Here is a 25,244-nt window from a genome sequence, read left to right as displayed (position 1 = left end):
AAATTATTGAATAATCGGTATATTTTTTCATTGTATATTAATTATCTTGTGAGGGTTGAGTAGTTCAATGCATCTTATGCTCTCTACCTAAATAGACATTTGGAAACATCTCTGAAGGGGACTGAAAACTTGGACACTAATATCCCTCTTGAAATAATCTGTGCATCAACACAATTTAAACACTTTACATAAATGCATATCATTGTTTCTGCACACCTAACTGATGCATTTTATTTTATTCCCCTGACTGCAGACCTTGATCCTTCCCCTGCGTGCGCAGCAGATCCGCTATGGCAACAGGGGGAGAGAAGGAAGGAGAAAAAAGGAAGAAAAAAAAGGAAAAAGGTTTGACAACATGGCGCACTTTCCTAGAGGAAAGTTACTTTTGAACAGCGCATAGAACTGAGCTTTTTGTGGACTTCCTTTTTGCGCTTCTCTACCTCCTTCTTCAAAGCAAAGAGGACTATTTGGAGAAACATCAGAGCGCTTCTTGATGCAAGAAAAGCCCGACACTAAATCTGCAGAGATTGGGATGGGATGAGACCGATAAGCCGTTATACAAACACACGTAGTCAGCCAGGATGGAGAAACAAGCGACTCTGAAAGAAAAGGTAAACACCTTCCCAGAACAATAGATTTTTGCGCTTTCCATTTTTTTATCCCTCTGATTCCCCGCTTTATATTTCGCCTTGCGTCTTGGGAAGGAAATTCCAAATGAGCTCGTAAAATGGATCGATTTTCCAGCCGTGCGTCCTCAGCTGCGCACTGGACGTCCTGGGACTGTTACAACAGACACTATCTAGCAGGAAAGTGATTATGTGACCAGGAATTCATGCAAAACACTATTGTTTCAGAACTTATCATGACTTTTATAGCTGATCAGAAAGTTATCTCCTTGATCAATCTGCTGAGTGGATCTTTTGATCACTTTGTGCGTCCTTTGGTTGGTGCTGGCTCTTCACACTTCCTGCCAGTGCTGCCCACATACAGAAGGCAGCCCCCAGTTTGCTGCTGCAGATTCCTGGGAAAGCATGGAGACAAAGCGACATGTTCCTGAGCCTTGAGGCCACAGATCCATTATGGATCCTTCTTCTGACACCTCTTTGGGTGCATGTTGGCATGGATGTGGAGTGAATGCTACTCTTACCCCCCACCCGGCTGTGTTTGTGTTTTCTTCTGGCTTGAAACATTTGCATAGAATGTTACCCTAAGTTTTATAAAGGCTGTGAGTTTCTGACCAATATCCAGGAACCTCTCATGCAGAGAAATGAGTCGGGTCTTTTCATGTTGTCATAAAGCATTTTAATGCTGTATTGTAACTGTTGAATTTACTTGATCCACACAGGGCTCTCATTTCAGCTGGTCCTCTCTCTCTCTGTGGGCCTCTGGAAGTAATTACCAAGACTGCCCTATCCCACAATTCAGCTGGAGGAGGTGTGGTGAGAAAGAGGTGCACTGGATGCTGGCTCCAGAAACAGCAGGCCGGAGATTGATTTCTGAATTTAGTAACTCTTACTGGTTCAGTGTTAACAGATCGAAACTGTCAGTATTTACTGGTTGGCTTCAGGTACCAAAGGACTTGAGTCTGTTTAACTGCTCCTCATGTTAGGAAATAAGGCAACAGGGATAAACGGAATGCACCAATGCAATGGATGATTGTTGTGAGAGGAAATCCGTCTGTGTCTTTATTAAATTCAGCTTTATTCTGCTGATGCTTCTTTAAACAGTTGGAATTTGAGAAATAAAATTTTTGCAAATGGGAAAAGAAGAAGCATTTTGAGCTGAGCCGCAGTCTTAGGCAGTGTTTTATTGACATGGTAAACGTTGAAGGTGCGCTCCACATGTATTGACACCTGTGATATATGGAAAACATTAAAGTGAATATCTTTTGTTATACATGTGCCAAGATTAAAACCTACTGAAAAGTATTTTTATGTACTACAGTATAGATACACTGTATGTCATGGAGGAGATCAGGCTTTCGGGTTCTACTCAGGTTTTCAGGAAGGCCTTTGGCTTAAAGGAATAGTACACCCAAAACATGATTAGCCTTCATTTTCTACTCACCCCCATGCTGAACAACACTCTGGAGTACTTTTTTGATATCTCAAATGCATCTGGAGATCTGGGAGGCTTCTTGCTGTCTGCTGACATTCAAATAATGGAGGTCTATGGTGACCGAGACAGAAAGGTCCATAAAAGTCCACAAAAAACGTGTCAATATTCCTCCATACTGCTCGTCCAATGTATTCCAAGTGTCCTGAGTGGGTAGCATCCAGAATTTACTCGAAACGAAGTCATTTAGAATGTTTTTAGAGCACAAACAGTAGTGTATAGGATTTCCTGAAAGCGCGCACATGCGCGCTCACGACGCTACGGAAGCCGGCAGACCAAACCAGATGAAAGTGCGCATTCAGCGTCTGCTCTGCCAATAATGCAAGCGTAGAAGAAGAAATGTGCTGTTTACCTGTGCAAAGAAAGAAACAACGAAAGAAAAATGTCTGAGGACTTCAGTGTTGAGGAAGAGCATGAGTTCTTTGCCGAGCTGAATGCGCTGGTTTGGTCTGCCGGCTTCCGTAGCGTCGTGAGCGCGCATGTGCGCGCTTTCAGGAAATCCTATACACTACTGTTTATGCTCTAAAAACATTCTAAATGACTTTGTTTCGAGTAAATTCTGGATGCTACCCACTCAGGACACTTGGAATACATTGGACGAGCAGTATGGAGGAATATTGACACGTTTTTTGTGGACTTTTATGGACCTTTCTGTCTCGGTCACCATAGACCTCCATTATTTGAATGTCAGCAGACAGCAAGAAGCCTCCCAGATCTCCAGATGCATTTGAGATATCAAAAAAGTACTCCAGAGTGTTGTTCAGCATGGGGGTGAATAGAAAATGAAGGCTAATCATGTTTTGGGTGTACTATTCCTTTAATGCTATTGTTTGCTCTCTCATCTTTCTTTTGTAAATATCCTTTAGCTCGTCTACACAGATTTGGGTCAGGCTGGTTTCTGTTTAGTACATTTATGTCACTCAATAAAGCAGTAATTTGTATTAAAAAAAATCAACCAGCATCTCCATAAAGGATGACAACAGAAGGATGCCTCAAATGCTCCTTAGATTATATGTTTTTGTTATTACTGTATGTGTGGTTTAGGAGTGGCTAAACTATAGGACGGTTGTAGCCCAGGACCTGGATACATCTGGGTGTGGTGGCTGTTGAAGCTCGGAATGCAGCCTTAACACACAGCTATTAAATATTTACCAAACTCTTTATTGGGCTTTGCAATCATCTGATGCAGGGGTCTTCAAAGTCTTCCAGGCCAATGACCCCCAAACTGATGGCGAATGGAGTGGGGACCCCTAATTATATATATATTGTATGGAATTGTGTTATATCAAACTGGTCCTATACTGTAGTCACCCTATTACAGATGGAGTAATGTAACGAAAGTAACTTCTCCCTGGGGTTATTAAATTATTTCTAATTCGGATTCTGATTCCGATTCCTCGTTGATGGGATAGGTGTTGTGAATGAAACGGTGCCCAGTTTGAAAGAGCTCCTGTGTGTCGCTGAATGTGTGCATTGTTGACAAAAAGACATCTACTGCCTCCATTTATCTGTTTGCTACAGTGTGTTGAATTCATTTAAATGTGTATTTAAAGACATTTCAATAAAAATATAAAAAAGTCTAATCAACCAAAACTTAGGGACCCCCATGCAATATCTCTGTGGACCCCCTGGGGGTCACAGACCCCCTTTTGAAGACCTCTGATCTATCTCCTCTTTCTTTCATCTTTTCTCTTTTTTTTCTTTTTTCCTTTTTCTTCTTCTGTTTTTCTGCTCTATTTACATTGCAGTCTCCATATAAACTGTAAAACTCCCTGCATAATTATAATAAAGCAATTTATATGCATGAAACAAGTGGAGCAATATGGCAATTGCCATACTGTTACACTTGTGAAAGTAAAATCTGTTGGGCTCTTTTTGGCATCCAGACAATTATTCTTACTGCCACATTGCCAGACAGGACGCCGTAAAAAAAAGAAGAAAAAAAAGAAGACCTCTGATCTAAAGGGTTCAGTAATTTTTGTCACATATTCACCTTTTTCCTCGTACATTTTTTAGACTCACCAAATGTTTCATCAATTTGAGTGAGTGTGACAGTCTGCTGTCACACTCTGAAGCTGTGTGGTAACTTTCACATTTTTCATTTTCAAAATCAGTTGCACATTTCATATATTTTCAGTAGCCTGACTTTAAGTTAACTTTTTGCAGTGCACACATTTAGTTAACTTTATTTGGCAGGTTGTTTTTTTTTTTTGTTAAGATGCAATTGATTAATTTCTTTCTTCTTTGAGTTGCCAGTTTCCTTGAGATCTGCTGGTGGAGGGCTGCAGTGAGCTCCAGCTTTCCTAAATTGATGGTTGCAGGCTAATCAGTGGGTCAAACCATTTGTAATAGGAAGGGACATTTGTTTATCATTTGTTTAAATATTCTTAGTTTGGGTAAATTTAAAAAGTATTTAGTGTCTGGCCAGTATTTATCTGTTTAATTAAGTTTATTTGTTTATTAATTTGTTAGTCAGTTACCCCCCTTGTGTGTCAACAGTGGTCTGATCAGCCACTATTTAAGTTTCCCTAATGTCCTGTTTGTTAGGTCAGTTTGTGCTGGAGTTGTTTATGTTAAAGCCTGAATTGAATTCTGTTTTGTTTACCTCTGTTTTTGGGCCCAGTTTATCATTTTTTTTAAAAACATTTTTGGAATAAATTAAGACTTTTTTTGCAATATTTCAGTGGTTTTCTGGCTGGTTTGTGCAAATCCCTGACAGTGGGTAACCCACAAAGGGAACTGCATCTCTAATTAGCAATGACTTTTTTTTTTTTTACCCACCATTGACTCTATACCGTACAACTATCAAATCAGCAGCCCTGTCCACCTTTAATAAGGACATCTGAATTCATAAGGATGCACCTACAATACATATAACTTTGTGTTTGCCTTTGGTATAGATATGAAAAAAGTATTTTTCTGTTTCTTCTTCTTCATTAAGGAAAGGCAAAAGAGCCTGGCCTTCAATTAAGATCTTTAAATGTTAATAAAGGAAGAATTTGTCCGTAAGAACCTCATGCCCACCGCATTGGTGAAGTCTGTGACTCTATTGGGATGCATGGCTTTATGAATTCCTTGAAATACAAGAACATTTGGGGAAAAAAACAGTAACAATTCCCAGACACTTGAAAATGTTTTTTTTGTGTGTGTTGTTTTGACAGTGAATCAAAACACGTGGTCAAATCATCACAGAAATGATTCGACTAACAGAAAAAAAGCCCAAAAGAAATCTTCCTTCTTTCATAGCCGCTTCTGTCCCCAGACCTAGATTTTAAGAGACCATGTTTTAGCTGAAGCAAAGAGAGCGAAAGAGAGAACCCAGCACTGCAGGATCTCTGGGGAAAGAAGGGAGAGAATAGAAGATCCCGCTTTTTTACTTTAACCTTGAGAAATGTTATCGGAGAAAACACAGGTTCTCTTTTATTGGCAGAAAGGGTTTTGTAAAAAGCTAATCACTCGTATAAAAGGGGGGATGTCTATAACATGGGGTTGCATTGTAGCCCAGTTTTTAGAACCGCTGCCTTAATGCAAGAAGGTCCTGACTTTGATTTCTGGCTTAGGATCTTTCTGCCTGAAGTACTGTATGACTTCTCTCCGGCTTCTCCACACTCCAAAACACAAGTGTTAGGGTAATAGGTGAATGCATAGTTATTAATTACCCTACATTGGTTGACCAGTAGGGTAACCAGTCCAGGGTGAACCCCGCTGTTCACCTATAGATTGCTGGAGATAAGTACCAGGCCCTCATTATCCTGAGATAAGTGGCAGAAGATGAATGGATGTTTCTAAAACGTTCATTATGAGATTATGCTACTTCAAGATGATGCTACGTACTATAGTATTATTTTATATAATTTACTGGTTGTCTCAACAAATACTACGTCAAAAATGTGCTTCAACAAAGATGGTAATACTTAGATTATTTAAATGAAACAAGTTCTTTGCGACCCCAGCCGAGATAATGCATGACGGAAAATGGATGGATGGAAGAAACTATTTCTATAAGCAGAAAATAACTCATTAAAAAACTAATTTCTATTTTTAGGTAAACATTTTCAAAGTCTGTAAGTTGAAAGTTTCTGTAGTAATTAAAAATTTCATCCTGTATGGGTCTGTTTTTTTTATTGTTTTTTTTTTCCCAGTAAGCTTTCGTCTTTAAAACTGAAGGAGAACAGATGGAGAAAACAACGCCTCCACTTGGGTGTAGGATTGGGCATCATTTGAGGTTCATTAATGATGCTTTTGCTTTAACTTTGCAGCAAATCAATTCTTTTTTTAACTAAAAGTTCTAATTTTCCACAACTGTTGCAAGTGGGGAAGGAAGAATGGCTGAACTTCTTTGATGCTTTCCTTCATTAACATCCCCTCCCACTTCAGCTGCTGTTTTTGCCAGTGTCCATTTAGACATGAAATAACCAAAGCGTAGCACATTCACACAAGTTTATTAGGCGTCTCAGTAGTGCTCAGTAGTGGCTGGCTGTTGTAGTTTCTCAGGATACTCTTTGGAACAAGGCCTTCATTAACAAAATGAGTTCCACCTGAGCTTTTTGGGAAAATAAAACGTGCATGCTGTGTTTGTCCCACACTTCTTTCCAATCATGCCTGTTTTATTGTTTTCTGCCTGTTTCTCCAGTTTTCCGTCTTTGGCTCTCGGACGTCGGGAAGGCCTATTCGGAGCATTGCCAGGGACGACGGGCCTCGGTGTGGCCTCAGCAAGGCCGAGTTCATGGAGAAAGTGCGACAGAGCAATGAGGCATGTCAGAGGGGTGACTTCCAGGAGGCCGTGCGTTTGTACGGCGAGGCTTTGCAAGCCGATCCACAGAACTGCATCCTGTACAGTAACCGGTCAGGAGCGTTCCTCAAACTGGGCCAACACCAAGCCGCTCTGGAGGATGCCGAAAAAGCCTGTGGGCTCAATCCAAAGTGGCCAAAGGTAAGTCCTCCTTAAACTGCGAAAACTCACTGAAATAATCTTTCCAATGCTGATACAGACACACATTATAATAAATGGTTCTGCTCCCCCCCATATAATATAATTATGGGGTGTACCAATACACCTATATCACGATTCATACTCACTCTAGATATTGAGTCAAAATTCAGTGCAGTTAGAGTACAACAGCAAAATGCAGCTACCATTTACTTGCTTTGTTTACACTTAAAACAGGGAACATAACAGTAGCATCTAACTATGGGACAGGTTTGGTATCCTCAAATTCTCTTCAAAATTGTCTTTAGAAATGGGTAAGATTTTGTTACCTGCCAACATTTTCTACTTATAAGAGCAGTTAGCAAAATTTTGTTGAGCATTGTCTCTCTACATCCACTCCAGCTGCAAAGCCCCAAAACTCGCCTTCACCTGCTGCCCTACTGTATATGCTCATGTTTGCTAAGGATAAATACACAGTAACACAGCCTCAGAGGTAAATCTTTGCAGCCAGTTGTATTTTAATTTCCTCAACATACAATTTTATTTTCTTTTAATTATACTATCATTTTGGTAAATGAAAATTTTTTATGCTTTATGTTTTCTAAAAGTCGTTTGTTGTATTCCTTTTCCTATCGTTTGGAAAGTTGGCAGAGGGTGATGCTGCCTGATGATGGTGAATAAACAACCTGAAATGCATCCCTTCTTTTATGTGACCTGTCTGATAGTGCCAGATGTTATGGTTCTCCCCTCTAGGGACTTTGAGTTTTTAGTTTTCAGTTATCAGTAATTCTGTTTTGTTGATCTTTTGGTTTATTTAAGCAGTCTTAAGTTAATCTCTGTCACCCCCTTGTGCCTGTTTCCTTTCCCCTAGCTCCCTTCTAGTCTCCTCCATCCACACCTGCTCCATATTAGTTGATTACCCCAGTCTTTGTTCTGTCTCCCATATATACTCTCCCTGTGCATTTCTTCAGTGCCGGTTCCTTGTTGTTTAGTTGCTTTCTCATCTCTGGTTCCCCACGTGAGTTTTCTCTGACATTCTCTGGTATTTGGTTTTCAGTATTTCTTTTTTTTTTTTATGTTTGCCTCAGTTTTCTTCATTAAACCTAAAAAAACTCATCTCTGCATTAGAGTCCTCAACCAACCTCCAACCTCACGCTGACATCAGAAGGGTCTTCTGATTCATTCTTGACCAAATTTTGAAGTAAAACAGCCATTTAAAAAACATATATAGTTTGGAAGTAACTCATGACTTTATGAAGCTGCCAGCAAGACAACCTTACTTTGGGTAAATAATTGTCTTCAGGCAAATTTTTCAATCCACTGGACACACTCTCTGTCATTTTGCTCCTGAACTACACTACTCACTCAGCCCTGAGTAGCAGCTTCTTAGATGAATGTGAATGCACATGGAGCTGGCTGGATTTTAAACTGGTGGTTTCATGACACCACATTCCATCACATTAGGGTGTTTTTAGTTATTTTTGTCTAAAGTAAGAATTCCTGCCTCTTGCTCCATTAGGCTGTTTGGACAGTTAGAGTATCAGCGTCCTATAGAAATCTGTAAATCTTAAATCTAACTTAGAGCTCTTATCTTAACATCACTGGAAATCTGAGTCTCCCCATGACTCAGTGAGACACTGATTATAAAAGTATAACAGGAGGTCACATCTTCAAAGAATAGCTACTAAGGATGTCACTTCTGAAAATGGAAATATTGATAATCGTCACTGCGCAGTTACAGTTATTGCTGCTCTGTAAGTTATTAGGTTTGTTTTTCTAAACAGGTAAAGTCGATCCATCTTCACTTGCCAGTGTTTCAAATTCCAGTCACTCCTCAGCTGCCGCTCTGTGACGGCTGATCAATACGAACTTTTCTGGGCTCTTGTCTTTGATCATGTCCGGGCCACGAGCGCTAACCTGCGATGGATTTCACATTACTCGCCCGCAGAGATCACTAGAGCACCGATCCCTCTCAGTAATAGAAATGCATTGATTTCATGATTTAGAATGGAGGGATACTTTTGTCTTTCAAAAGAGAGATTGATGGTAATGTGGTGGAGTGCTATCGATGATAATTTGTCGCTACCAGTGATGCATCAGGTGCCTCCAGGAGCTCTGGTGGTTTTCTTACTCTGTGAAAAGGTTTAATCCCAGTAAGAGTTAAAATAGTGGTGTTTTTTTTTTTAAAGCGATACTAAGAACACTTATCCAAATATTAATGATTGTAATGGCTTAGAATCTTTGCCTTTGTGTTAAATTAAAATGTGTCTGGCGTATTTAAAGGAGATTTTATAGGCGGCTATTGCAGTGAGAACAACCTGTAATTGAAATTTCCAGCAAAAACAATTCAACTTCGTTTTTATATGCCATCCAAGTACAAAGAAGCCTTTGTGGTCTGACTGGGGGATGGTTCGCTTAATCTAGGCTGTGTAGCTGTGCTTTTTCCTGGATTTAGAGCCTGACAGCTTTGATGCTCGTTCGCAAGTTTGGATTATCAGGCTCGCTGTCAACATATAGCTTGACCCTCATGTTTTAGGCTCTAACATGAGGCAAAGGGATTAACACATCTTTGCTGTTGGCATTTGTGCACAGAGGTGTATATAATTCCAGTGAAGTTTCTTGCATCAACGCTAGGGGTCATTGTTGCACAAGAGAAGCAGCCAAACTAATTTTCCCAAAGCTGAGGGAAAACAAATGTCCTTGTGATTGCTGCTATTTTAATTTGAGAAAATATATTTTTAAACCTATTATAATTGAGGCTGTTATTTTTATACAGTTTCTCATTTTTATATCACTTTAATCATTGGTTTCTATTTAATACTATAAACAAATAGATACCCTCTCACTGGTTTATTCTGTCCATTTTTCTTTGCCTGTGTTAGATAATTTAGCATTTAACATATATATATATATATATAAACAAGATGAATACAAAAAAACAGTTTTAACATGTTTTTTATTTTATTAAAAGGTACAATGTTATCTAAAACAACTTTACACAGTGTGAAAAGGTAAAAAATTAATATTTCAAACTGAGATACTTCATGTTTTAATCCCCCCCATTTGTGTTTAGAGATTAAAGGGCCTGTTTAAGGTCATGCCACAGTGTCTTAGAAAGTCTAGACTTATTTTTTTTTTTCTTTAGACATTCAGAGATGGACATGCTGTGCTGTTGTGTTTTATATCATTTGTGTTTAAGTGAGCTGAGCTTTAAATCTCAAACTAACAATCTTTTTTTGTTTTTCTTTTTGTTTTGTTTTTTTTGCTTTGTTTGGGTGGAAGTCATAGTTTCATGAATTCTTCTGTGCCATTAAGGGGGAAAGCTGCCCCTAAACATAACACCCCCACCACCATGTTTAACTGCAGGACGACTCAGTAGGATGTACTGAGTACTGTCAGAAAAGTCATTTTTGAACTGGATGTAAAACCACACAACGCTTTCAGAAAGTTAAACTGTAGTTAGTGGGTAGATGATCTCTCAAAACTCAAAGCAATCATCACTTGATACGTCTTTTCATGTTTTTTGGTCAATAAGGATTTTGATCATCTAAGCATTTTTTGCCCAGCCTTTTTATAAAACAGAATCGATAAGTCCAACTCTATCTGGGACAGCTGAGGTCTGCAGTAGTTTAGATGCTGTTCTGGGATTTGAAGGAGTCCTTGATTTGCTCTGAGTAATCTTGCTTGGCCAGCAACTCCTGTGAAGGTTTACCACCATTCCATGTTTTCTACATTTGGAGATGATGGCCTTCGGTATGTTTCAACACAGTCTCAAAACACTGCAAAAAATGTAAATCTAAGTAATTGTTTCTTAAAATGAGTGCATTTTTTCTTGAATTGACGAGGTAAGTGAGATACTTTTGTCAATGTAATAAGACAATTTACATTTAAGATAAGAAAAACAAACGCAGACTCTTATTTCAAGTGCATATTATCTGATTATCTTATTTTAAGGGTAAAATGCTAATTCCATTGTCAGATCATGTTATTTTCCTACTCAAATGAATGGTAAATATTTAAGAGAGTTTTGCTCATTTTCAGAAACTTTTTGGAGTATATAGAAACAGGTTGCCAACCGTCCCCAGACTGTTAGAGGCCAAAGGCTTTGCTTCGCATCTATTATTAAAATATCTTTTATAAGGGACAGTATGTTGCTGTTTGAGATATTTTAACCTACTTCATGAGTTGCTTCCTGGTAATTTCATGATTCTTTTGTTTGGGCAGTAATCAGAAATTGGTATGACAACTGAAACTGATAGAAACTATTTGATTAATGAGTTAATTCTTGAATTAACACACAGAGCCAGGTTGGTTAAGATAGTAGTTTTTCTTAGAAACCGAAACCATCATTTCAAAACGTATCTATTCTGTCTACCAATGTTGTTTGGATCTGAATTAAAAAAGGAAACAAAGCTGAAAAAGAAAATAAACCCATGAGGTGTGTAAATAGTTCTTTACTCGTGTTGGAGCTCTTTATATTTTGATGTATTCTGAATGAGACGTCTCTGAAAAACAGTTAGGAATGTTGGTCTGGCTTCTGCCTCGGGGAAAGCAAGCCTAGATGTGTTACAGTCCATCTGCCGTGTCTGGATGTTTAATGAAGAAACGGGGATTAAATCACAGGAGTGTACTGGCATTCGGATCGTGCATGAGTACATAATCTCATCAATCATACCTTCCTGTGACTGCACTCCTGCGCTGGCCCATCAAGCAGTGACAGGCATGGCGCTGCTGCCCCCAGCACCAGCAAGCAGGCCCACCCTCCTGAAGCCCATAGCCAGCCTGTAAAGGAACTCCCTGTCTAATCTGTCACATCTCTGTGCTTTGACTGCCAGAAAACACATTCTGAGAGAAGAAAGAAAATGTGTGGTTAAATGACCCAAGACAGCTTTAGGCCCCTTTTGTGCCTCTCCTTCCTACTGAATATAAAAAGCTTAAATGGAACAAAATAGAGTGCTGTTTCATAGACAAGGGGCACACTTCTGTGTCTGCTCACATTCAGCCCATGCTGGATGGAAAATCTGTGGTGTATGACCAAGCTTTCCTTCCTGTGCTTTATTCATTTTGAAGTACAAAAGGAATGCAGACTCTTACACTTTAGCTTTTGGACTGATGGAAGAATGGGCCATTTATCTGTGGTGGGGGAGAAACTCAGCATTAGTTTGCTTCGTGATTCTTTGGTTTGCCTCGAGTGTCTTTAAGGTTCACATGAGTGATTGGAAGGACTGTGCTCTTTCTAGACTGAATCCCAGTGAGTTCTGCTCCTCCATCTGGTCCCTCCCTCTCAACGCTGCTGTTCCAGTGACAAGTTAAACAAACAGCCCTCTCTGCTATCACTCTCAGTCCCCAGCTTGAGCATTGACAGGAGGGTTTCAAGGGACCTGGAATAAAAACCTGGCAGCGCGGCATCAGGGGAAACATCACCATTACCATCATTTTCATAGCTTCTGATTATGGACTATAATGGTTCTCATCATGGAGCTTTCTGGCTCCAAAAATCTTCTTTTCAGAGTTGATGATGAAACCCAGTAATAAGTATAAAAAACACCATCAGGTCCTCTGTTTTCAAATGAGGTTCAAACATATTTTATCATTGATTGTCATCTTCTGGATCAATCTCTCTTTTTTACCGCCATAAAATATCAATTTACATCCCAGCAGAGGTGCCCTGGGTTTAACAGAGACAATGACTGTTTGCACTGGAAAAGGTCACAATGTGTGAAGCACTGAAAGGGGACTTTAATTACAGAAGCACCATATCCAGTAATTGTGCAGGGAATGAATGCTGACACCCTGATGGTGCATAAAGGGTATGTTTCTTGGTCTGCCGAGTGTCACAGCTGGATTCTGATTAGAATGTATGGGAATGGGGGGACTTATGTACTTTTATATTTACTGCTGATGCCCCTAAATAAAATAAACAACAAATTGGCTACAGAAATGCTCCAATTAATAAACTGAATCCAACTGCATTGAATTAAATCTCATTATACATCATCTGTTCTTGAAAGGTCTGTTGTTAAACCCTGAGGGTTTTGGATGTAATTTTCACAGAAAATACACAACTGAAATAAATCAAGAATAGTTCCACAGTTATTGGGTCTCAAGTAAACTGAAGGCAAAATAGATTATATTTCCACTGGATCAACTATTGGAAATGTGATGATATCTAAATTATTTGAGATTGAGAAAAGAAAAAGTGATTTTTTTTCTTTTTTTTCTTACTGTGCTAAAATGTCTTTGTAAAGAAACCCAGGAGGTGCCTTAGATTCTACGATTCAACATCTTGACTATAACTGCAGCAAATCATAATGAAATCAGGTGAAACATATTTGTCCCACAAAAGTTATGATTAAGGCAGAAAAAATGTTACTTTGTTTATCTATTTTTAGAGACAGGTCTCTATGATGCACGTGATTTAATTTCTGTTATGAGTAATGAAACCTCTATTACACACAGATGTTCCCTTCCCAGCATAGTTGATGCAAGGACTGTTGTTTATTGGTGGAAAAGTGAATTTTTACAGTTTATGATACCAAAAATGACTGTTTTAGCAAGAGGTTTAGTGTTTATGAAGCTTTTTTCCCCAGATAGCCATATATGAAGGATATTTAAATGTTCTCAGTGGTGCTTTAATTATGCAGAACTTATTTGGTCACCTTTGTGAGGGATTTACGAAAGCAAAGAAAGCAAAAGTTTGTTTGACCTACTTTTACAGATACAAACAAAAAAGAAAAGCAGGTCTAATATCCGTGTAAGAGTTAGCCAGATGTTTTAGTATGACTCAGATATCTAAGTGTTGAAATGTTTAATCAGAGTCCAGAAGTTAATCCAGCAAAAACAATCGTAGCAAGAGTATGAATTTGCTTTTTACGCACATCAATACAATCTGACTGAACTGGAGCTACATACTGGCATAAGTTTTAGCCTCAAGCTGTGTGAGTTGGTCAGGCCATTACCACCCTAGAAATAGAACATTTGGTTGTTAAAGGGAGTTATAAGTATTGACTAAAGGGCACTGAAAACAAATGCTTACCACACTCTTCAGATTTTTATTTTTATACATAACTTTCTTTCCACATCACAATAACATGCAGCTTTGTTACACAGATTGCCCATTATAATCTGTTCTATATTAGGTGTAAAGTAGTTTTTCATTGCAGTAGACTGAAGGCAAATTATACTGCATACAAATTATAAAAGTAAAACACAATGGACCAAAAAATCTAAAGAACTTCACCTGAAATCAAGGTACATTGTCCACTTCTATAGTAATAAGAAGTAAAAAAGAAAAAAAAATAGAAAAAAAAAAAAACATGTTTTACTTTTATCACTAAAAGATTCAATTGTTGATTTAGGGGCAACTTTTGTCCTGCACATAGGCTGTTTATCCTGCCCATTAAGCTCTAAGCTCCACAGAGATAAATAGCTTTACTGGACAGCCGTGGTTGGGCTGGGGAACACTAACAGATAAACTTTGCTTTCCCAGCAACACACCTTTCAGAATAATGTATTAGTGTTTAGTCCAGCTTATATATCAAAACCAGGGGAAATAAAAACATATTTACTAGATGCTCCCAGGTCCTAGCTGGACAGAATTCACTTGCAGTCACAGGAGTTGGGTAAGGGGGGGGGGTGGGGGTGGGGGGGTCTAACCATGTAAATTAGATGCCTAAAAAAAACCTAGAGAGCTTCAAAATCGCCCCCGGCTGGTATCTCCTGAAAATCTCTTCTCTCTTCTTCAAAGCCTATACATGCTGAAAAATGTTACAGAAATAGTCTTTTAAACATCTCTTGGCCTTTTCTCGATTTAATATCATTTTCCTGTGTCATCTTTACTCAACAGCAGGATTCACACCCAAATTGTTGCTGTAGTGCGAAGTATGGTGTCATTAATGATTGAACAAATTTTTTTTCTGTTCTTCACACCCATGTTCCACCTTGAGATGTAACTTCAGAGCTGTAATGGCACCAGAGCTCAGATGTGATCTAGTGATGAAACACTAAGACTGCAGTAAGTCCATGGGTGCAGAGAAGAAAGAGTCACTTTATGATCCTCTAGCATCTGCATCACCTGAGAAAGCAGTTTAAAAGGTGGAGGATGTTGTATTTTTGGGTGGATAATCAAAATAAGTGGTCCTCCTTATTGTCAATCATTCTGGTGAGACGTTTATGTAAGCCCATCCAACGTACTCGTCCCCGTTTTCACTTAGTAGTGGTGAGTCTGACAAAGACGTAGAGAAATTGCAAATCTTCTTTTGGAAAGTAAGCGTGGATGAGCAATGCAAATACAGCGTGCAGGAGGAGAAATTGACTTGTGCATGCTTATGCACACATCTTATAGTCCTTCCTTCTGGGCAGTACAGGGTTGTGCATGTGCATTTTTTTTTTAGAGGGCGGGTCTTTTAAAATATTCGCAAAAATCCTCTACTATAACTTTAATATTCAACTGATCTGATGAGGGTAACGTGTTCGGGATGGTAGGAGAAAAAATTTTGCTTTTATTCAAAGCACTAAATTAATCTAGACAGCCTGCATGGGGACCCCTTACACAAAGCTCACTGAATTCAGGGGAAATTTTTCAGGGGAATTTTACAGAGTTCTATTTTTGAGACCGGTTTTAAAAAGCAGGTTTACTCTATGTTTTCTGAACCTGATATCAGGAAAAACTGAGTTTCACAAAAGAGATTACTCAACCTCTTTAGGTTGCCATAGTAACATTCCCATAGAGGCAACCTGTTCTGGAGCAGGTTTTCTTCAATAAACTCTGTGACTTCTGTCCCCGCCCAACTCAAAGCCAATCACTTTGTTTTATTTCCTTTTTTAGTCCGGATATTTCAGTTGTACTTTTGTGCAAACAATAAAAAGAAAACCATTCACTAGTTCTGTTAAAGACATTAGGTGTTATTAGCGCAATTAGGCAATGAGTGCCATTAATTTGCAGAGTTAAATCATTATAAAGAGACGGTTCTTAGACCTTTCGTGTTCTGAAAGTTCTCTTGATGAGCGTCTGTCACCTCACAATCCGTCACACACGTCCACAACTTATCCGTTCTCACATTTGCAGCATTACAAGACTGCTTTAACAGATATTTAACAGAACTTAATATATAGAAAACATTGAGTGTGATAACAGTATTATAGAAAACAAGTGCACAGTCAGACAGCCACTTAGTATTTACTGTGAATGGGTATGTATTATGTAATGTAAGATGGAATAAAATGAGGAGGAACCCCATTCGATGATGCATAGATGCCCCCTGGTTGAATGTATTTAAACTTCATCTTCATCTGCTGACAGTTGTGCTTCTGTACTGTGAGATTTCACCTAAATATAATACATTGATATACCACCATTCAACCAGTAAACTAGTTTCCCCTGTAATGTTATTAGTTTATTTGAATATGTAATTTTGATAAATGAAATATGTTATTTTCAAAATGACATTCTTCAAATCTAAAATATAAATTCTGGAAGTCTAGAAATTAATTTGTAATAAATTATTTAATTATTTAATTCTAATCATTTTGATAAGGAAGAAATGTATTTCAGATATCATGAATACATATTCAGTCAGGTTCATAAATGTCAAAACTGCCTTTTTTTCCTGAAATCCTGTTTTTGCTGGCAAAAATGCAATTTAGAATATCCATTATTACAGTTCTTAGTAGGAGCGTGATTCTGATCAGGAAGAATCCTATTTTAGTGATCTAGAAATGGAACAACACAGAGGAAAGTGCTTTTAATAGAGGTTAAAATGGTCTGTGATATTCTTCTACTCCATCTCCCTCTCCTTTGCAGCTGAAGCCCTGTCTTTTAAATACATTCTCCATTTTTTTTTTATTTCTGCATTAAAATCTTTAGTTTAGTGTGAAATTGGCACTTCCTGTTGCCTGTTCCCATGGTGATTGTCAAATCCGTGCTCCACTGATAATGACTTTTCATAGTTGCTATGCACGTGCTCAACTCTGAGTGGACCTACTTAGAATTGATTTAATTAATTCATAGCAGCCTATATGAAACTGAAAACTCAGTGTTTCCAACTTTAGGCTTGATCAATTCAGAGTTGATCAAGCCTTAAAGTTTGTAGGGAAGTCATATTTAAATTTTAAATCATTCTGGCTTACACATGTATATAAATGTACTCTTTATCAGACTACAGTATATTGTCCCAAAAGTTAGAACATTTCTTTTTTTATTTTTTTTAAATCCTGTCTTAAGATAGTTTTTTTTTCTTCGTTATCTTATGCAGGCCATTTAGTTTAAAGTCAGCCAATCATATATCAATGTCAATGTCATCTGTTAATAAAAATTTTTCGGTCAAAGCATCTTGAGTCAGTTGAAATAAAAATCAATTTAATTTACCATTGAGTTCCTTCCCAGTGTTCACAGGGATGGACATCTGTGTCTTCAGCAGGTGTAGAGCTAACAGAACTGGCAGCGTTGCGAGGCAAAGGCTCAAACATGGACGGCTCTAAGCGTTCTACACCAAACCAAGCTTTATTCGCTTGTGTAAAGTCGGGGGAATTCTGAACTGCAACTGTTGGAAAAACTTTAAACCTGTGTGGTAAAACAGGCCCCGAGTTCCATGTTCCAAGTTTTATGTCAGAGCACACACAGTCTGTGTGCTCTGACATTGCTGACTCTGTCATTGTTATTTATACTTGGCAGAAGAATTATCCTATTTGTTCTATGAAATTATTACGAATCAATCAAATTGCTTAAGATGTTTTAAATGCAACAATACTTTTAAATCTGATAAATATTTCATCTGTAAAATGTCCTTTTATCGATGCAGTTTTCTTCCATCCTAATCAGATGTTTTTTACTACCTTTATATTTGATTAATTAAAAAAATGATCCACTTACACCCACACATTTATTCTATTAGTAACTTGTCAACATGATCAGATCAGTATTTGTTTATCGGGGTCAATGTAGGAGCTGCAGCAGTCCTCAGTATTGGAGTGGCATCTTTCTTGTGATCACCTTTCATCAAGGATGGTATAGTTTAAATGGGAGATGGAGAGACAGATTGAGGGCTTTTCTTTTGCAATGATCCTGCAAACTCATCCTGTTGATTATTCGGTTCTTCTATGTGGTCAGGGGATTTGTCTTACAAATAAGAGAAATGGATTCCAAATTGAAGTGGGTTCTCTCTAAGTTTGAAGGGCTCAAGCTTAGAAAAAGGATGAAGGTCTTGGGGGGAAATAAGATCCTAGATAATCTGGGTATCTGATAAGGATTCATCCGTAAGATTATGAAGGGTTGTATTTGGAAAATACAAAATGTCGTGGAAGCCTCTTTGGATTCCTCAGGATGAGTTGGAGTGTTACTTAGGAGAGGAGCACCTGGATTTCCCCCATGGACCTGTTATCCTTCTGACCTTATCACAGATAAGTGGAAGACGATGGCTTGCTGATTGGATAACTTGATAGATGGATCTTTGTAATGGTGGATCGATGGATGTATAGTAGTTTTCAATTTTTTGAATGATTTTTTTGGCACTACTGGCCTTTATTGAACGTTAATTTGACGTAAAAGAGGGTGGAGGGAGAAGGGGGAGACATGCAACAAATGGCGTGAGACTTTGAATAGAACACAGGACAGCGGCGTGGAGGGATATAACTTTTATATGGTTCGCCAGGTCGCCATGCTTCTCTTATAGCCCCTCTTCTCCAAAAATCTCCCCACATGCTGCAAGCAAACCCTGCAAACATTTACATAAAAAAATTTAATGATTTATCTAAAGCTTAAATGTATTCTGCAACAATTTATAACTGTCGCTCGAGCCACAGCGTTGTGGTGAAATATTTTACATTTTTGTTTTATTCTTAAGCAATATCTCATCTTATATTTTTTTCTGGAACCTGTGCAACAGGAATTCTATTGAATCTATTCTGCAATAAACAGCATTACAATACCATATTTTAAAAAGAAGCAAAGAGAATACAATGAATAGAATCTAGATGAGCTTGACAGATGTGGAGGGAAAATGATGGACTCATTATGATTTTATTGCTTAAAGAAATGTGTTAGGCTTTGATGGCCTAGAAAATCTAGCATAAGTCCCAGATTTAAATCCTTCCCCACTGTGTGGGATAATGAAACTGCATATTATATTCTGTGATTGAAGTCAGGATCAAATTTAAAAGAGTGCAAGGAAGAAGGAGAAGTCAGATTATAACACGCATGGAAAAGTAAATCACCTCCGCCAGAAAATATCATGTTATTCTATAATTTCTGGTTCCATGTTTGACTTCTTGTAAATAAACTGTTATTCCTGACTGCCTCTCCTTTTAAAAGGTGGGTTCTTTTTTCTTTTTTCAAAAAGAGGGAAAATCTTCCTGACAGCTTCAGCTTCCGACTGCTGCTCTGCTGTTTTTCACCAGAGCTTCCAGTGCTAACCATGGAGAGAGTGGAGTCATGAACCACTAATAAGAGGGTTCCGTTTTGCTTCAACCCAGCTGAGGCTTGACCTAATGAACAAATCAAATGAATGCCATTTAATTATAGGCCAGAGAGACCGGCACGGATGGAGGGTTGGCGCTAGTGGGCACAAACCTGATATTATTTGTCTGGAAAATCTGTGAAATGAGCGGGAGCAGTTCAATTCTGCCTTTTTTCCACTTCAACCTGCTAAGCAGTGCAGCACATGTGAGCTGGCCATGATAAAGGAAAAATGACCACACATAACCACACTCACACAAGTCTGCTGTTTTGATTTGGACACCACTTCCTTCCCACTCTCTCCGTCCTATAGTCCTATAATCCTCAGCTTGTCAGCTTGCTTTACCATGCTGTTCTTATCCGCTTGGTTTCCACAACACACCGAAATGTCCTTTGGTTTTTTCTTGCATTGTTTTCTTATTTTTTTCGTAATAATTACATTTCCACAAAACATAGATTTTAAATTACTCAACAACTTGTGGATTAGCTGCTACTCACAGTATTTGCAGCTGCATGCTGCCTATTTAAAACCACCAAGTGTATTTTGGACAATCCTTTGATCAACAGAAAGTAGTGGATATTTAGGAAGAATTGACAAATAATGCAAAGTTTTAAATAAAACGATATTAAAAGCACTTAGTGAAATAAGATGGAGTACAAAGACTACCTTTATAAGTCACATAGTAAATTTAGTTGACTCAAACTAAGTGTAATTGATCAGTGTAAACACAGCAGTCTTTAAGAGCCCAAGAGTTACATTAGTGAATGTAATCGAACAAGATAAGTTGGGAAATATCGCACAGGTCAATAATAACAAAGATCAATTTAAAGCAGTTAGATTATAAAACAATATTCAAAGGTTTGAACATATCTTCAATCCATCATCTGCAAAAGGAAGGAGTTGAGCACAGCTGCAAAACTACACTGAGACACAGTCACGCTGACAGAAACCATAAGGCTCTTAGAAACATGTATTATCAGAGAATCAACTTTTCCCAGAGGTGCTGGAAGATCTTGCTGACTCACATGTAGAATATGTGGCAGGATTCTCACGCAAACAATCTGAAATAAATGATCCCTATAATGAAACATGGTGGAGGGGGAATCATGCTGTTAGGATAATTCCCTTTTGCAGGAGTAGGAAAGTTGTTCAATGTTTATAGGAACACTGATGAGGCTAAATACAGAGTGATCTTGGACAAAAACCCTTTAAAGGCTGCAAATAACTTTAGAGCTGAACTACCTCAAAGCCAGACAATTGTCCTAAGCATAAAGTATGGGGGTGTTTCCTGAGGGTGGTTTCCAGGGGACACATCAGCAGATGCCTCTCGACGCAGAGGGGCATAACATTTACTCCGTTATAGTCAATAAGACGGTTTACACAGCCTTAGCAGGACAGTACTATGCTTACGGCCAACCATCCAAATTTCACCTTAACTGATTTCTCCTGGAGTCAGTTTGCACAGATCCCTTTGCACCAACAGAACATTGAACAAGCAAATCTGTGTTAATATATTTATAATTGTAAATATACAATAATAATACAAATAATTTACTGAAGTCAGAATAGATTTTCTTGAAGACTTTGTTAAATTTATGAAAATATGCATGTATTTGTAGTTATGCTGTTTAAGTTAATCATTATTTGTTATGCACAATGTACTCCTTTAATGCACCAAAAAAGACAGAACATATAGCTTCTGTGTTGTCAGTGTAGTCATGTACCCTCAAAAGAAAAAAAGAGAAAGGCGAGGCAGTTTTTACTCTTGTTCAATGACCCTCTTCCAATTGTTTTGGTCTGGTTTCTGCATTTATTACTAGGGAAGGGGAGGGGGTTGGTTTGGTGTGATTTGTGGAGACTTCTTAGACCTCCAGGCTGCAGAGCAAAGTAGATCAGAGTGCATGCTGGGTAATTTAGGACTGAAACGAATGATAGCAAAGTCTGGAGGAGAAGAACAGAGCTGCAAGCAGTGTGAATTGGGGGTTCCTTGAGGCAGCAACCAACCCCTGACCTGGGAAGTGCAAGCCACTGTTTTCTAGAAAGGGGTGGCTTACATTGTGTATTAGAATGATCCAGTCTAAGGTTAGACCTAATTCCCGCTGAGAACCTGCGGTAAACCCTGGAAATTTTTTACAGACACTTTCTAATCAGACTGAGCTTAAGTTATTCTGCAAATAGACAAAATTGTCAGTTTAGATATGCAAAGGCAATAGAGACATTCCCTAAAATGTCTGAAACTGTTACTGTAATAAATGATAATTTTAAAGAGTATTGACTCATGAAAACTCATTACGACACACTTTTCACTATTTATTTTCACATTTGAAAACCCATGCTCTTTTTCGCTTCAAGTTTTCTGTTATTCACTACTTTGCGTCAGTCTGACACCTTAAATCCCAATAAACCCCATTTAAGTTGTGGATGACACATGGCAATATGTGCAAAAGTTAACAGGAGAATGATTACTTTCGGAGCATACTCTATATGGACTCTCATGTTTAGTCTGCAGTCCAGGCTCAATATGTCACTGATGTCTGATAGGATTTCAATCCAGAACTGTGCTAATTTTTTTCTGCTTGAAAGGCTGATTTAAAATCCATCTTACCCAGGTTGTTGTTACAGAGGCCAAGTGGTTTTCCTCTCTGCCACCCAGGCGCCTCGGCAAATTGTAGTGTTTAGTAAAATGAAACTTGCTCTTGAGAAAGACCAGACTCAAAGGCAGAAAATTGAAAATTAGCCTGCTTTAGAGTTACATACTGTGAGCTATGTGCAATGCTTCAGAGCTGAATTGTTAAATGGCCTTTTAGTTTTTGAACGTAACTCTTTAGATGATGTAAGTTGATTTGAAATGTAGGTGATGACCCTCCTTTCACCACAAAGCAGTCTGTCTCTGGGCTGTCCAGCTCAGTAGGAGTGAGTCAGAGCTGATGTCACTCTATTTATAACTTGTTAGGTTTCTCAACACCCCATCAACACGTTATATCAGACTATTTCTGATAATCCCGTCTGAAAATATTTCTGCTATTCTTGTTATCTTCTGGCCCATTTGTAATATCTGCTCACATTACCTTGCAAGACTATTATATTGTTAGATAATTTTGTGGTCCTGCTGCTGAGGATGTTAAATTAGATTGTATTTTTGTCCCAAAAGGACTGGAGCAGGCTTAGGACGAAGTAAGCAACCCAAACGAGAAACTTTCAATCATGTTTTTGAGCATTTGCACCTACAAAGTGCTTTTTCTTCCAGAACAGCCAAATTGATTACCAGCTTAATAGCTTTTCTTCTGACTACTATGCGGGCTGAACTGTCAAAAGAGCTGGAGAAAGCAGCCTCATTGCCATGCTCATGGCATCACAGTCTGCAGGTGATAGCAGATCAGCTTTACAAGCTTGAGGAAATGAAGAAAACAATTACACTCTGCTCCTAGCACATGACCTCTTGGGTTATACACATGCTCCTTTTTTTTTTCTTACAGGGCTTCATCTTTCTGTCAGCCTCATATTGTGTTGCCCTCTTCCACCTGGGAGCTCAGCAAGACTCAAGCCCAGAGACCTGGCTGTCTCTAGATTTAGCACAGCTTGGCTTTGCTGCAGGGACCTAGGACTCCCATTGAGGGAAACGAGGAAGGCAATACCCATTAGTACACACTGCACAAAGTAGGATAAAATAGCAGAGCTGAGATTTATTTTTGTGATCTCCTTCTATGAGTCTTTTGTCTTCACCTCTGAGCCTTAGGTGACAAGCATACTCATTTCCTTCCTGTGACAGAACTAGCAGCTACGTCGTTAACTTTAATGTAATTCCACAGACACTATGTCAAAGAACATTCATGTTTTTGAATTGTAAATGTTGTTCTAGTTGTTAGTATATATCCATTCCTGCAGGTCAGTTCAGTGGCACATTTCCAAGACTTTTACACAGGGAGTTTTACTCACCTTTGCTTAGAAATAGACTGAAGACCTCTTAAGACTTTTGTGACTCCCTGCTTAACCAACGCAAAACTAGCAGATGTCCACATATAAGCCAACATGGGACCCACCTCTGCCTTAATACATGCGGGCAAATTCACTCAACAACAATGGCGGACTTGGGAGTTGCAGTGAGTTTCTGAAGCTTTTAAGGTTATTGTGGATTATGAACAAACATATTTTACTCTACAGCCTGTTTAGTTCACACAACTGTCTCGTTTCTCACTCCTAGAGGTTTTGTTTTCTCCCTGCCCTTCTTTATTCTTTTAAAGTCTTTACTTCTCTGCTGTGTTACTGTGCCCCTCGCTTGGGTTTCATTGCTGCACTCAAACTGCAGTGTGAATACAGTCTTTGGTGCCATATGGATGTTGCCTCTGAGAGAAAAAACTTTACCTCAAAATGTTGTCACATGAGCTAAATCCCCCCTCTCTGGGGTTATATCAAACCAGCTCATCATCAAACTGGTCCGAGATCCCTAAGTCTGTCAAGTATTTCCCTGAACAGAATTCCTTTGTAATCGATTTAAGTGGTGTCGAGAGGAACTCGTTTAGATTCTGAAGGCCTACTTCCAAATGTCACACCCTGCAACAAATTGAACATAGGCATTGAGTTGCCTCAGCAGCAACTATCCTTCACAACCCATAACTTTAACAGCTGCTATTTCCCATGTTTCACAACATGCACTTGGTCCCTTGGCTAGAAAGACTTTAGTGACGAGTACTAAGTCCCATTGATGTTGTTTTAACATGTTTTGGCTAAAGCAACCATTAAAAAACGTAATAATAATTTATGAACCATGCTGATGCTAAGGAACTTTAAAATGAGGCTTCAGGGAAAGGATGATCTCCCATATCCCCTATGGAATTACTCTCATGGCAAATTACTTGATTTCTTGGCTGAGAGGCAAACTGTAATTCATGGTCTCCCCTTTCTGAAAACAAGCGTTGATGATCAGGAATATGCCCATCTCAGATTTTGTGAGACCACTTAAAATTTGAAGAGGCTCACCCAAGCAGTCTAGGGCTTGTAAAGCGTCTTGTCTTCACAGCTCATTGGATGCTAGAGTGGAAGGTCAGAGGTTAACGAGTCGGGTCCCCCCCTGAATTCAAAGCAAGCTTCAAGCTCCCAGGCTGACAAACGCAGGTGCAGGAATATCAGTTGGGAACCAAAGCTCAGATGCTTGAGCAACCACAGGTGAAGTTATGACTGTCAACCCTGGAACAGCAGTTAATTCTGGAATAGTCAGGGTCTTTTTAATGACCAAGTCATTGTCTTTCTCCTTTTTAAGTTGTTTTTCAAGCTGATGAAGAGATGATCTAAATCTGGAACTACAGCTTTCCACATCAGGTAAAAACTTTTTGAGATAGAGAAATACCCTCAGCGTCCCAATCTACCATAAGAAAAGTACCCTAGTTTTGCGTTTTTCTTCTTCTTCTTATCCCTTTTTGCAGGCTCTGGGATGGGCTGTTTTTTCATCCTATTATGGACTGATGTTTGCTGATTGATCCATTTTATACATAATACCTTTTTAGCCTACCTTCCCTCACAGATGATATCTTCTTGTATTTGAAAATTCAGTTGATCCTGGACAAGGCAAGCTTAGCTTTCGCCTGCAGTCCAGTCTTAACTAAGCAAATTCCTCTTTGACACTGCGTTATCTGCAAGCTATAGCTACCTCATTCAGTTCAGTCGAAGTCTTCCTCTATTATTTTCTTGACTTTGTCCTTATTACTACATGTTCTTCCTCGAGAGTTCATTTTACGCAGATAATTAAATTC

At 38.7% G+C, this 25,244-nt stretch overlaps 1 protein-coding gene across 2 annotated transcripts in view; it reads left to right on the top strand.

The window, feature by feature from the left end:
* The first annotated feature begins 322 nt into the window (after positions 1–322).
* LOC119783915 (tetratricopeptide repeat protein 28-like) overlaps positions 323–25,244 on the top strand; it is a 321,296-nt gene continuing 296,374 nt past the window's right edge. For both annotated transcript variants that reach the window (XM_038285656.1, XM_038285654.1), the window contains exons 1-2: positions 323–611; positions 6,749–7,048. In XM_038285656.1, the coding sequence (XP_038141584.1) occupies positions 582–611; positions 6,749–7,048 (330 nt within the window). In that variant the 5' untranslated portion in view covers positions 323–581. The remainder of the gene's footprint in view (positions 612–6,748; positions 7,049–25,244) is intronic.

Source organism: Cyprinodon tularosa, unplaced genomic scaffold (genome assembly GCF_016077235.1).
Source record: "Cyprinodon tularosa strain WSP-4 unplaced genomic scaffold, ASM1607723v1 ctg214, whole genome shotgun sequence".
Taxonomy (NCBI): Eukaryota; Metazoa; Chordata; class Actinopteri; order Cyprinodontiformes; family Cyprinodontidae; genus Cyprinodon; species Cyprinodon tularosa.
The sequence above is the reverse complement of the archived record's forward strand: the minus strand, read 5'-3'. Positions and strand labels throughout refer to the sequence as shown.